This window comes from Arvicanthis niloticus, chromosome 30, assembly GCF_011762505.2.
Source record: "Arvicanthis niloticus isolate mArvNil1 chromosome 30, mArvNil1.pat.X, whole genome shotgun sequence".
In the NCBI taxonomy this organism is placed as follows: Eukaryota; Metazoa; Chordata; class Mammalia; order Rodentia; family Muridae; genus Arvicanthis; species Arvicanthis niloticus.
This window is the reverse complement of record NC_133438.1, coordinates 7,977,651-7,993,481: the sequence shown is the minus strand read 5'-3', so window position 1 is coordinate 7,993,481 and position 15,831 is coordinate 7,977,651. Positions and strand designations below refer to the sequence as shown.

At 34.0% G+C, this 15,831-nt stretch overlaps 1 protein-coding gene across 1 annotated transcript; it reads left to right on the top strand.

Annotated features, from left to right (window-relative positions):
* Positions 1–230: 230 nt before the first annotated feature.
* Positions 231–14,955, top strand: LOC143440671 (vomeronasal type-2 receptor 116-like). Its single transcript, XM_076927453.1, has 6 exons — positions 231–427; positions 2,373–2,661; positions 3,002–3,814; positions 5,132–5,359; positions 12,089–12,212; positions 14,039–14,955. Exons 1-6 carry the CDS (start codon positions 231–233, stop codon positions 14,953–14,955), a joined length of 2,568 nt encoding a protein of 855 aa, XP_076783568.1.
* The last annotated feature ends 876 nt before the right edge of the window (positions 14,956–15,831 follow it).

The window sequence follows — 15,831 nt, the reverse complement described above, 5'->3', positions numbered from 1 at the left end:
AAAGATTATCACATGCAGAGGAGACACAAAATGAAGCTCCTCAGGAGAGAATGTAAAAGATTCCTCTAGGGGTGAAGAATCACCTGTAAAAAAGAAAACATGAATACAGATGTGGCATCTCTGTTGGACACAATAATAATAGTACATATAGATATATTGGTACCTGTTTGATTTGCTGATCTGTGTGGCTTTTCACAATCCATACTGCCCACGCTCAGAGACAAAAAAATATGTTCACCTTGATTTTACTCTTATTGCTCCTGAGCATTCCATTTCTTGTGACTGATTTTATTTATCCCAGGTGCTTTTGGGGTATGAAGCAGAATGAATATGAGAGTAAAAACCTGGGAAGAGGTTGTGTCTTCTTTATTGGAGTAGTAAAATGGCCTGTGGAGAAAGAATATTTCAGTCATATTTTGGATATACAGTAAGTGCTTTTGTATTTTCCATGTAAATGTCATCATGAATGTTTCCTGAGACTATTGAGGATGAAAACCAAGGCAGTGCTATGAGTCTTTTGTTCTATTTTATCAACCCACAAAACAAGAAAATAACCTCCAAATTCTATTAAATACTTAATGTTGTATTAGCACTTAAAATTTACCCAGGATATATTTTTCCATCATCCTCAAAATTAGAAGGATACAAACTGAACAATAAAAGAATTCTTGTCCTTTAGCTACTACATATAACCCTCTACTTGACAGTTTCCATAGCAGAGTAAACAACGGTATCTTACTGAAAGAATCTGCATAAATTTTCTATGAGTTTTTCCTTCCTGTGTTTAGGCAAATGGCCATATAATCTACTGGTCTTCCTTCCATCAGAGTGCAGTTTCTAGTGCATGTGGTGGGGCCATAAGTGTTTAATACTCACATATCTGTGCAGACGTTTCATATTGATATTCAGATACTTTCCTAAATTTCTTCCACGTACTCTCCATTTATGTACTGAAGCTGCATCAAGAATTGATGTAAGAGATCTGTCTTCTGTGACCTTCATATTTAGATCTATACAGATTGACTGGCTTTTAGATCTTACAAAGAAAAGTTTTTTTACTCTCTCTGTTGAATAAATTAAGAATTTACTGACTACAAAAATATGGTTGCATACCATATTTTTATAATTTAAAATATAATTTATATTTTTATAATTTAAATTTTATCACTTTGATAAGTGATATTATTACTAATAATGGTGACAAGTTACTTCCCTTATCACTATCCAGGGTGACAACTATGGTGTATAATAGTTGGTAATATTAGAGAATAAGAATAAAGGTGTTACCTACAAGCTCAAGCTTCTATTACTTAAGGAACATGTGTCTTCTCTCTTTAAATATCTGTTATTTAATATGGCATTTTCCATATTTAGCACTTAGGTATATTTTTTTCAGTAATTTTACAAAGTATACTTGCATATTTTAGCTGTGAGTGCACTATCTACATTTTGCTTATGTGGACTTATGATAATATTTTTTCACATGCAGCCCTTTAGACCACAAAGCAGCTCTGATCACTCAAGTACTTTATGTCTCTTAATATCTACTGTGAAGGAATTTGTGTTTGATTTTTACAAGTATTAGACACAAATTTTCATACTCTGCAATTGAAATTTTTAAAGGGACTTTTTTCTGTCTATTCATGAAGAATATTCTAAAATGTATTGTATTTCTATAAAAAGATACCACAAATGTATAGTTTCTGACTGGAATACAGGTATTTAACACTTAGTAAAAAATTAATAATGAAGTAACATATTTGATCTTTATCACTCAGATTATTTGAAATAATTTTGAATACACAACAGTTATAATTCTTTTCAAAAAGATAAACAAAATAGCATTATTACATTACAACAGAATTTTAGAAAGAAAGAGCATTTAAGGTAAGGATGAATAAGGATATATATATATCCGTAATGAAAATTAATTTTAACTTTATGAGCCAATATTATTATAGAAGACTGCTGTGAACTCAAAAGTCATACATTCTCTGTCTTAGCCAACAGAGTCAAGTTCATAAAAATACCATAAACTTAATGGCACACACATACCAGGTACTTTACATATTTCTCACTAATTTCAAATAAATATGTGAATATTTTTACCATTTGGTCAAAGCATTTGATGATTATTTACCTTCTTAGCAAACATTAAAAATGAGAAGGAAAAACTCTCTGTGAGAACATGAAAATGAACATTTAAAGCTTGTTTGAGCTTCTAGTTTCTTTTACTATCTCAAGCAAAGTACACAGGTCATTTCAATCCTTAAGAAGTGGGGGCAATACAATCCAGTGCAGGATTGTCCTTGTATTGAATGCAAATGACATGTGTGAATTCTTGTTCTTATAAACCATGTAACCTTTTACAGAACACATACTGAAAACCAAAAATATGCTCTGGCCTTGGCTTTTTCCATGAATGATATCAACAGGAACCCTGATCTTTTGCCAAATATGTCTCTAGTATTTAAATTCTCAAAAAGCAATTGTAATTGGAAATCCCTACCCAAAATTATACATTTGTCTTTACAAAATCATGAAATTCTCCCTAATTATAACTGTAAAGAAGACATGAATTGTGGAGTGGCACTTACAGGACTAAATTGGTCAGCAACTGTTACATTTCATATAATTGCAAAGAATTTCATATTTCGGCAAGTAAGTGTGTATATATTTGTGTTTGTTTGTGTGTGTTTTTGTGTGTGTGTCTGTGTGTGTGTGTGTGACTGTATTGGGTAAATGGTAGAAATTCATGAAATTAAATATCTCTTGGTACCACCATATCCTTACTAAACCTGAGTCAATGTGTGTGTGTGTGTGTGTGTGTGTGTTTTAATGGGCCCTAATCCAAGTCTTGATGGAACTTCTGCTTGTTCTTATATGATACAGTAATGAGGATAAAAATAATAGCTAGCTGAGATTTCTATAAATCTGCAGAAAAATGTGTTTATAAGTTCTTAGAAATACATTTTACATCATCCTGCTTCCTGTGTTCTAGTTCCTTCATCTTACTTACGGATCCTTTCATCCTGTCCTGAGTGATCAGGAAAAATTGTCCTATTTATATCAGATGGCCTCTGAGGATACATCTCTAGCCATTGCCCTGGTCTCTTTCATAATTTATTTCAGGTGGAACTGGGTAGGGTTGGCCATTTCAGACAATGATAAAGGTATCCAATTTCTTTCCTATTTGAGAAGAGAGATGGAAAAAAATACAGTCTGCTTTGCTTTTGTCAGCATGATACCAGTCAATATGCATTTATACAGAAAAAGAGCCAAAGTGCATTACAACCAAATCATGAAATCATCCACAAATGTTGTCATCATTTATGGTGACACAGACAGTTCTTTAGCTGTGAGCTTTAGAATGTGGAAATCTCTAAGAATAAAGAGAATATGGATCACCACCTCACAGTGGGATGTCACTCCTAGTAAGAAAGACTTGACATTTGATAACATATGGGGGACTCTTGCTTTTGGACACAACCATGGTGAAATTTCTGGTTTTAAAAATTTTGTCCAGACATTGAAACCTTTCAAATACTCAGATGAATATCTGGTAAAGATGGAATGGATGTACTTTAATTGTAATGTCTCAGCATCTATATGTAAGACACTGAAGAACTGCACATCCCATCACTCATTGGAATGGTTAATTGAACATTCTTTTGGCATGGCCTTTAATGAAGGGAGTTATGACATATACAATGCTGTGTATGCTTTTGCCCATACCCTCCATCAAGTGACTTTTCAACAGGTTGATAATATTCCTACTGGCAATGGAAAAGAACAAAATTATGACTGCAAAAAGGTTGGGCTTCTTGCATTATATGATATTTCATGTTATCAATGCCTTTGAGTCACCTAGATGCTCAAACCAAGTGTACTAGAAAATATTTTCCAAAATAGAATATTTTATGATCATTTTTCCTGGTGTTCATGTTAATCTATATGTTTGTATAAAACTCTCATATACAGGGATTGAAATCAAAGGCAGAATTTGTTGATACAGCACTGTGACTTTCTTACAGATTTCCCAAATATCCCATGTTCTATTACTGAAAACATATTCAGTCCTTCTCCATGAACCCACTCAATGATGAATCCTTGTTCATTAATTCTCAAATATGTTATAATTACTGTAGGGAAATGTTTTAACTAGAGATCTAAACTTATGCTCTTCCCACTGTAGGTTAGGAACATTACTTGGTGGTCTGAGAGTCTTTAATATACAGGAATAGCACTATAATTCAGTTTTCTACAATCTTGTGTGCTTATGGGTATAAATGTATATCTCTTCCTGGATATGTGTATGTTTCTGTGTCTCTTATATCTGTGTTTATACCCATATCTACATCCCATATTCCCATATCTATATATCTATATACCTATATACATATTCCCATATATATATGTATATATATATATACATATATATATGAGTGAGAGTTAACATTTGCAGTTAACAATAATTTTTCTATGTTCCAATTACTTTGTGAATGGTTGCTTTTGTCTAAGTGTATATTCCTGTGTACATTTATCAATGCATGTGACTACATGTGCCTGTGTTTTGTGTATGTTCTTTCATTTATGTATTTCTGTTTTGCTTTGTCTGTGTGTTTTTGTATGAGAGCATAAATTTGTCTGTGTGCCAGTTACTTTGTGTGTGTGTGTGTGTGTGTGTTTCTTTTTGCATGTTCTTGCAGATGCTTTTGTGTGTGTGTGGCTGGGTAATTGTTTTATGTGTTTTTGTCTTTAACTTTTTTGATGGAAATTGTCTCTGTGTATATTTGTAATTTCTAATATGAGTATAGGCATGTACTTGTACATTTATGTGTACTTCTGCTATGTGTATATCTCTACAAGGATATAAGTCTCTCTCAGTTTGTTGTGTTTGTATATTCTATATTGTAAATATATGTTTGATATCTGCATGCATATTTGTGCTTGTTTGATAATCTCTTAGAGATCTAAAATTACAGAAACATAATTTTGTTTGTCCTATTACTTTCACTGGGATTTTTCACCTGCATACTGTAAATAAAATTGCCTTTAAAATGAAATAACAATATATTTTGTTATTATAAGGAAAAAATGTGTACTCTATAGTTTGCTGCCTGTCTTTCAGCTGTGTTCCTCTCTGAGAAAGACCTACTTCACTAATCCTGTTGGAGACAGAGTGAATATGAACCAAAGAAACAAACTGCCAGGAAACTATGACATTTACTACATTTGGAATTTTCCACAGGGACTTGGACTCAAAGTGAAAATAGGAATGTTTAGTCCCTATTTTCAAAATGGTCAACAGCTACATTTATCTGAAGATATGATAGAGTGGGCAACAGGAAGCACACAGGTGTGTTTGTCTTAACTGTACTAATTTAAGTTACACAGCAGTAAATCATGTCAAGTGTGTGTATCCAACCTTCCTCAAAACTAGTGAAATGAAATGGATTGTCATGTGAGGGACCAATTTCTAGCCTCTTAATCTATGTTCTTTTCAATTTTTTAGATGAGTTTTCAGTAATTCACTGAGAATTTCTAACATATGTACAATGTGTCTATATAATATCAGAATCTGTTTCTTGCCTTTAACACTAAAATAAAATGTTTTTTAAATGATATTATTTCCAGTAAAGTGAGCAATTTTCTATTAGTTCTATTCTAACTATTACAGAGTGATTTTCAGTCTTATGTTGAACCTCTTAAAAAAAATCCTAAAAAAAGCCTTCCTGTTCATTTTACTTTTTGTTTTTTTTCACATTTATCAATCATAAAATCTAAATTTTAATAATCACACTTCATATACAAATCTTAACAAGGAAAACTGCCACAATCTAAGAGCATGATAATTATGACTTACTTTTTCCAGCTTCTCTTATATCATATCTAGAAGGGAAAAAAATGACAGCAAAACAAACGACCAAAATCTAAACAACAACCCAATACCTAAACAAACCCAAAATCAGCCAAAGAAAAAGCTATACAGTTGAGGTGTTTGTTTACAGACCTTATATTTTTAAATATAATGACATATTAATGGAATTTAGATGCTGAGTAGACAGAAAAATGTTAGACATGCACAGAATATCTGTAACAAGTAGGGTATGATTCTACAATATCCAAAAATCATGGGTCATTTGGTTTTTTTTATTAGATATTTTATTTACACTTCAGATGGCATCCCCTTTCCCCATTCCACCCCCCCCCATCCCATGCCCCCTTTTCCTTTTTCCATTTATACATTTTTTAAAAATAATGTTAATCATAGGCTTTGTAAGTTTGGAATTGTTCAATCAGAGGTGTAACCCACTGACCAACCTAGATATATCAACTATCTTTGACTGGTGGAGATACTTGAACATCTGCCTCCCTGTTTCCCCCCTCTTTCTCTCTTTCATCAACATTACAGAGTGATTTTCAGTCTTATGTTGAACCTCTTCAAAAAATCCTAAAAAAAAAAAAAACTTCCTGTTCGTTTTAAATGCGATATATTTAAGTAACTGATTTTATTATGTAATTTTAAAGGCTGTTTACCAACTAGTCATAAATTACCAACACCTCTAGCTAACCGTATAATAATATTTTATGACAATTTTAGCTATGTTATGGACTATATATTGTTTTTACTGTTTTTCTTATTATGGGTATGAGTGGTTTTTCTGCATGTATATTTGTGCAACACCTGCATGTATGGTATTTATGAATGGCTGGAGAGCTGTTCAAATCTCAAAGTATTTGCAAGAGCTCCATGCCACTCAGTGGGTGCTGCAAATCAAATCTGTGTCCTCTTTACTGGTAGCAATTTTTCTTAAGAGCTGAGCCATGTCTGCAGCCCTGATTCATACCTTGTAAAAGATAATGTTGACTAAAGGAAACACTTCAGCCCCGTTAATTCCTGCATAAACATTCAAACAAACAGGGATGTGCGTAATTTCCTTCTCAGTGTGGGGAGGAGTTGGTAGTAATAAAAACACGCCTTTGAGGGAATTTGAAATGAAATCTCTCTGATGCACGACAGGTATATTATAGCTACGAATTCTGACGTGCTCGGTTTAATACGTCATATTCATATTACTCCACCCAAAAGTTGTTTAAATGTCTTCAGGATTGATACAAAGTGACTCTCAGTTTGCTCAGACAGTACAAAATTATAGCAGATATTTTTTACGCGATGTAATAAAGAAAACCATTCTTAGTAAAAAAAAAAAATCATAAAAGCTGAAAGTTTAGTTACAGCATTACATGCCCATAATAGGAGAGCATTGAAATCACTTGTGATTTCTAAACAGGCCTTACTTGAGCCTTACAAACCTTACAAACATGTCCACTGATAGACTATAGACATTTTTTTAAAAAGTAACCAGTGTTCTATTCACAAATATCTTAATCCGAATGTGGAAACTAATAAATGAAAACATAAAAATATCATGGCAGTATGTTTTCAAACCTTAGAGTCACACACTTAATTGAGTGTATATTCAATGTTACACTAAAGAAAGAATGAAAGAATGATTATAAGATTGTTTTAAAAAAGCAAAGAGGAAAGTAGCCTTTTCTGGGAGAATACAGTGAAAATATTAATACTTTATTACAGTAAGACACTGAGTAAGTATATGACAAAGACATTCCATAAGGTTACAACATAATAGATGAATTTCAAACTAAAATGCAAACTGCAAAAAAAAAAAAAAAAAACAGTTATCTCAGTGAAAAGACTCACAATATGAATGCCCCAAGTTGAGGAGAGAATGGAAAGACTTAAAAACAAGGCACAAGTATTAGAAACTTCAAATGATGACAAAGAAAACACTACAAGAAAAAATGAAAAGCAGTGACAGGATAGCATGCTTAATAGATCTTATTAAACCTATGGTAACAAGACAAGGAAGGACACACTCTAGGTATCAACAGTAATTTCATTACGTTACAGCTGTACATTTCCAAAATAACGTGGCAAATGTGAATATCTGTCTAATACAGGCATTTAAATATCAAATAATCAGCTTGTGAAATGAAATAGTCCTTGATATATTTGACTAAAATTTGTTGTGGACAAAGCAAGAATGTGGAAGATGCAGGAGAGACACTTGTGTCATAGAAAGTCCCTCTCTGGATAACAGCAGGATCCAGCAACATTGCTCATATTTAAATGAATGTAGTTAATGAATTTATGCATTCATTAGCTTTACATTCAGACACCAGTTTAAAATCCCTATTCTACTCCTACTCCTAGTTCTTCTCTCATCCTTCCTTTCCTTCCCATTTAATACTCCTTTCTTCTTCTGAAAAGAGCTTCCCTCAGAAACATGCTTTGGCATACAATGTTGCACAATAACTAGGCACAGTTTCACATTTTCCTATGGTGCTCGGGGAGGAAGCCCAGTAGGGGTAATGATTCCCAAATGCAGGCAACAAAGTCAGACACAAACCTGCTACTGCTTTTAGGTTTCCCACATAAGGACCAAGCCTCACAAAGGTTATCTGTGTATAGAGGATTTAGTTTCATCCACTGAGTTATTTGCAGTAAGTGGTTCAGTCACTGTATGCCCTTAGGGTCCCAAGTAACTTGATAGGTAGGATTTCATGATATTTCCTTGATCTCTCTGGCTCTGACAATCATTCTTCCCCTGTGGGAAGAAACTCATGCGGGAACCGGAGACAGGGGCCCTGGGCAGGCTTTGCATGCTGCCAGCTCCCACATACATGCAGCCACTGTGGGCAGACCGCAGACCAGCGGCTAGGATGCAGGAAAGTCCTACAGATGGGTCCCAATACATACAAGAAAGTCTGGTTTCTAAGGCTGGAAACCTGGCGGCAGGCTCCAGAAGACACGTGGAGTCCAGGAATTCAAAGCTTTATTGTTCATGGCAAATGTGGATGGGTATGAATGGTGCCAGTCCCCCTTAAAAGCCAGGGTGAGCTGCCTTAAATAGGGAGGGGGAAAGAGGAGGAACTTAATTCATCATTTAGATAACTCTTGAATATGGAAATATCGAGGCAGATGCTTGTTAGTCACACCCTCTACCCGTGTCCTACTTGACTGACAGTGCAGGTTAATGAGAGATGTGGACCACATGTAGGAGCCTGGATTCTGGGTGTGTGGCCGAATGTCTGCTGTTTCTCCCAGAGTTCCAAGGGTGTGCCCATCCAAGAATGAAGACATCCTTCCAGGGCATGACATTCTCCATCTTATCCAGGATTCCCCAAACTTTGCATATTGTTTGCTTATTGATCTCTAAATCTGTCTCCACCAATTGTTTAGTGAATTCTCTCTGACGATGGGTATGCTAGACTTGCCTGCAAATATACAAATTATTATTACCAACATCAGAGGTAGGGTTTATCTCATCCAAGTTCTTCAAGCTAGGCCAGTTATTAGTTAGCTATCTCCATTCTTTGCTACATCTTTATTCCCACAGATCTTTAGGCAGGGTTAACTGTAGGTTAAAGATTTTGTGGATGGAATGTTGTTTTAGTCACAACACTGGAAATCCTGTCTGGTTATTGGATATGGATAATATGGACTCTGTATCCCACTTTGCTAGGAGACTTAGCCATGGTAATCCTCATAAATTTCTGGGAGTTTCTAATGCCCTAGGATTCTAGCTTGATTCAGAGGTGCCATGCCCATTTCAGTGGTCTTTGCAAAGAATCTGTTCCTTTGTCCTCCCCTTCTATTCTCATCCCACTCCATTCCCATTCAGTCCACAAACCCTTTCACCCATGGTGTCTATTTTATTTTTGATTCTCGGAGAGATACATATTTCCCAAATAGTGCCCTCTTTATTACTTAACTTCTTTAGTTATGTGTAGTGTAACACACCATGAATATTCTTATCCTCCTTATAGGAAGAGGATAAAAATTACATGCTTAAAATATTTAGAGTCATAACTGCCATTCCATTTAATATATCCAGTGTATTTATTTTTTGTAGTAAAAAGAAGAAAGAAAAATTTTAGAATGAACACAATTATAAGAAGTCATAACTAATAAATGAGGACTATGAATGGCATTCAAAGAACTCCATCATATTTAAAAGTGAGAAGAACAAAAGAGGTCAAAATAAAATATAAACACCACTCGAATGCCTGACAGAATAAACAGGTATTATAAAATTATCAAATATTGAAATAAAACCTAAGTCATAATTTATACATAATTTTTAGTAATAATTGAGTGTTTGTGCTCATCTTCTCTAAAAAATCACAGAAAATAGTTTATTTTTATTAATAATGTTATTGATAATATTTTATTGATTATTTTGGAAATTCAAATCATACATCACGTTCATACCCCATTCCTAGTCCTTTCATTTTTTACTCTCTAAGGATGCACCCCACAAGAAATAAGATAAATTAAATTTTAAAAGTTTTATTTTTTTTAATATACACACTAGATGTGATTGTTTGTATAAGCTTGGCACAGGAATTGGCACTATTTGGAGGAGTGTTCTTGTTGGAGTAGGTATGTCCTTGTTGGAGTAGATATGTCACTGTGGGTGTGGGTTTTAACACCCCCGTCTTAGCTGTTCTGTAGTCAGTATTTTGCTAGTAGCTTTCAGATGAATATGGAGAAATCTCAGCTCCTCCTGCACCATGCCTGCCTAGATGCAGCCAGGTTCCATGATGATAATGAAGTTAACCTGTTAAGCTGGAAGCCAGCCCCAATTAAATGCCCTCCTTATAAGAGTTGCCTTGGTACTGGTGTCTGTTCACAGAAGTAAAATCTGAACTAAGACACCAGAGTGTGGTCACACTCTCAATTTCTGTCCCATAAATAGAACTTAGTTCTTCCCTCCAAAACTCCCTCAAGAAACAGTCAAGTTTGGAAAGCTAACTTCAGATTCCTTACTATAGATTTTAAAATTTATTTGTATAGTTTCCAGTTTAACCTGCTTCTGTTTCTTGGATTCTGAGGCAAGTATGCATTTGAGATGACAATAGGACAGTGAGACCTTTTTCAACATAAACAAAAACCGAAAAAGAAGAGTTATGTTTAATTATATTTCTGGAGAACATGATGTGAGGCTGGGAATAATACACTCTGTGATGGCAACATCAAACCTAACATGAAACAAAGGAAACAAATGCAGAATGCAGAAATCCATAAATTTTCAAAGCAGCATATAGACACTCATCACAAGACTCATTTTAATATCAAGATTTTCTTAATTTCAGAAATACCTCAATTAACTTTAAGTAATCAATATTTTCACCATATTTTCGCGCTCTATAAACCCTTTTCACTAAAGGAAACACTCCACCTTCCAGCTCACTATACACAAACTCAGCACCTCCTCACCACAAATGTAATAGAAGTGGCCATATGCACTTGTTTTTCTGTTTTTGCTTAGTTTGTTAAGGTCTGTTATTCTAATGTTATTGAGGTTATTTTGGTTATCTAATATTTGAGGTCTTCTTTCCCATGTTTTTTATGTCCTTAACATTGCTTAAGTTCCTCTTATTAAACACGAACTATAAGCAAATTGATGAGGAAAAGTTCAACTTGGCTTATGGGTTACACTCCAGGGAAGACGAGACATGGATCTGGAAAATGCAACTGAAATGTAGTCACTTAAGGAATTCTGCTTACTGGCTTATTCTGCATGATTTCTAATGTCCCACTGTCTACAGGTAATACTGCTCCCAGTATTTGGGCACTCCTACATCAATTACCAATTTAAAATATATGTCACATATATGATGACAAGCTAGACTCACAGAGATAATTTATCTATTAGGGTTGTCTGTGACTTTATACTATACTTTGTATTAAAGAGACAAGAATTAAAAAGAATAACCTGCTTGCAATTTCTGTACTGTTTGCACACAAAACAATACCTCTCTACTTCTTGAATTTCACGATAGGAAACAATTCAACTTTCCCACATTATATTCATACTTTGATATCTATCATCATGCAATGCACTAAGGTAAATTTGAGAGCTTTTGTGATATATATATATATATATATATATATATATATATATATATATATATACTCATAAATATCACATTCTAATATAATTTTTGAGGGGGTAATTAAAACTCCTGATAGCATGATATATCTATTTTTCTTCAGTTGCCAACCTCTGTGTGCAGTGCTGATTGTGGTCCTGGATTTAGAAAATTCAGGAAGAATGGAATGTCAGCTTGCTGTTTTGATTGTAGTCCCTGCCCAGAAAATGAAATTTCTAATGAGACAAGTGAGTATTTCTTTCAGGGTTAAATTTTTCAAATTGATTATCATCTTCCACCCAAATAGGAGCACTGAAGTGATCTCAAATGGAACATTAAAATGTATATTGGTTTTTAAAGTTAGTTATTATAGGAATAAAATAATTAAAAATATCCTCTTTAAGAAAAGCAGAACTTGTAATATATCAGTGACTCCTTGAAAATTTATACTAGATAGCATATTCTCAAAGAGTTTTGATAAGAACACCTCAGTGTTAGCATGTTCTAGAGAAGATCTTTTTTAATGATTAATTCTCTCAAAAGATCAGGAATCTTCAAAATATTTATTACTATTGTCTTGAGGTATGTACCCTTACATAAGTTTGTGCATCTCTATCAAGTACAGAAAGACATGAAAGACAGAATAAGGCAAATGGTTAGTTGGAACTAGATCCAAGTCTTTTGTAAAACTAATGAAAAGGGTAAATAATAATTTGTTAAAGTTATCAGAAATTGTTAAGCATAAATCAGAAGATTATGTATGATATAGAAACTTTTTGATTAAACAAATCCATTTATTTTAAGAAAATTTGACAGAAAAATACCTTTATTAGAGTAGAAATTTTTTACAAGAAAATGTTCAATGATATTTGAAATGTAAAAAACTGAGAATCACTGTTGACACATGATGTGTAAAAAGTAGGAGTATTCTACTCAATACTAGAATACATAGTACCTAGTAAATATTTTCCACGATAGAATAGATTAAAATTGTTTTGTCCTTAAAGGAATTAGCCACACTTTTTAAATGTTATTTGAACTTGTATAGCCCATATTAGTCAAAAAACTATTTAGTCAGTATTTACTAAATACAATTGACAGGCATCCATTTATTCCCTCATTTAATGTGTCATCCAACATAATTGAATGGAAGTACTTAAAGGCTTTTATGGTTAGTAACATAACTTAGCAGTTAAAATTATTTCCACTAATTATGATGGTGTTAGTATGTCCCCAGAACCCATTACAAAGGAGGTAACAAACTTCTACATGTTGTTTTCCTGATATGCCTGAAGTTCTACATTAAATATACACTTAAGTAATTCAACAGGGCTGTTTGGGTTCACCTGACATTGATGCTGGAAACCAAACTCAAGTACTGTCTACGAGCAATACATTCCCTTCACAACCAAGCTAAAATCCTGTTCCCTCCAACAAATTAAATGATTAAAGCTGTCAACAAAAACAATGTTCCATATAAGAAACTTCAAATCTTGGCAGCATATTATCCATTATTGCAATTATCCAGTAGTTCAGAGGAATGGCAATCAGATTTTCTACACAAACAATGGTGGGCATTACAGAGGATTTTACCTTCAGGGATAGGGTTATTGCTTTGTATGACAAAGTCTCAAGTATATGGTATTACTACAGCCAAAAGAGGACAAAACTTGCTATGATTTTTTTATATTTGCAGTTACAAACATTGAAAATATTTTCATATAAGCTTAAATTTTCATTCTCAATCTCATATTTCACCCATACAAAACCAATTCCTCTCATGTCCATGATAAAATTTATTTTTACATGTAAACACACTTATAAATTTAAACACCCACAATAAATGATCACAATTAAAAAGACAAAATTTAAAAAATATATATTTCTTGCTTTCATTCCCCATAACAATTAAAACCATTTAGTAATGGAATCAATTATTTTATGTAGCAACAATATTCAAAGTTTTCTCACCAACCAGATTCACATATTTCAACACTTTTTCTATACTTAAATAAAATATCCTGACAGTAAAATTGCTGAAGCTGCACTAATAATACTTTCATTTTTCCATTAGATGTGGATTTCTGTGTCCAGTGTCCAGAGGACCAATATGCTAACATGGAGCAGAATCACTGCATTCACAAAGCTCTTATTTTTCTCACTTATGAAGAACCCTTGGGCATGGCACTTTCTTTAATGGCCTTGTGCTTCTCTGCTTTCACTGCGGTGGTTCTTGGCATCTTTGTGAAGCATCATGGTACTCCCATAGTTAAAGCCAATAATTGCTCTCTCACCTATATCTTGCTCATCTCACTCATCTTTTGTTTCCTCTGCCCCTTGCTTTATATTGGCCACCCAAACTCGACCACCTGCATCCTACAGCAAATCACATTTGGAGTTGTATTCACAGTAGCTATTTCTACTGTATTGGCCAAAACAATTACTGTGGTACTCGCATTCAAAGTCACAGCCTCTCAGAGAATGAAGTACTTTCTTGTTTCAAGGACATCTAACTACATCATCCCCATTTGTACTCTCATCCAAGTTATGATATGTATAGTCTGGCTAGGAGCTTCTCCTCCTTCTGTTGATACTGATGCACAATATGAGCATGGCCACATCATCATTGTTTGCAACAAGGGTTCAAACACTGCCTTTTACTGTGTCCTGGCATACCTGGCCTGCATGGCCTTTGCAAGTTTCATTCTCGCTTTCTTTTCCAGAAACCTACCTGGTGCCTTCAATGAAGCCAAGTCCATAACATTCAGCATGATGGTATTCTGCAGTGTCTGGGTCACTTTCCTCCCTGTTTATCACAGCACCAAAGGCAAGATTATGGTGGCTGTGGAGATCTTCTCCACATTGGCTTCTAGTGCAGGGATGCTGGGCTGCATCTTTGTTCCTAAATGTTACACAATACTGTTTAGACCAGACAGAAATTCTCTTCAAAAGATCAGGAAGAAATCATCTTCCCCTACTCACTGTTCATAAAATATAACTGATACATGTATAGTTGGTTCATAATCTCCAAATAATAGATTACATTATCATAACTATCCATTTTGGAATGACTCTCACTTTTTTCTCTATTGATATTGCCTAGCAATATCGTGTCTACTGAGGTCTACATTTTCTCCTATAATCTTCCACAGTGTTCTACAACAATCTTCCTCTTTTCAAGAAATATGTAATATAATCCTGATCCATTCTAAGAGTTAGATGAATTATTCTAGGAACATAAAGGAGAAAAAATATTCTTATCACCAGGTTGATAGAATATTCCAAGAGATGGATTGATGTCTCAGCAATTAAAATCATGTTCTGCTCTTGTAGATGAACCAATTCAATAGCAAATGCCGCCAATTGCTGCTAACAACCTCATGTACAAAGCATCAGATGGTCTCTTGTGTGCTCCAAATTTACCTGAACATATTTATTCACATAATCACACACTCACACACATACACACACAACTAAAATTACATAACTTTTTAAAAATGTAAAATATGGTTAAGATTTTACATTGGCATTCTGCTTTTTAATGTTCTACTAAGATGTCACAATTACTGAAAACTACATAGAAAAGATGAAATATGAGTAGAGATGACTGGGTTTACCTTCATGCATTTTACATAAGAATCCTCAAATTTAAGTGTACCATAAAAGACACAGTAAAGAATCTGACAAAGACAGCCTAGTGTGTTGAAATAATTTCTTCAATATATGAAATGTATATGACTCTGTGACAAAGATAAGCTTTGACATAAAATGAGGAAGGCAGTTGCTAGGGAGTTAGTGTTGAGAGCAGTTAATGGTTGTTGGTGTATGAAATCAACTGGGTCTGATTGTTCTGGGAACCAGAAGTTA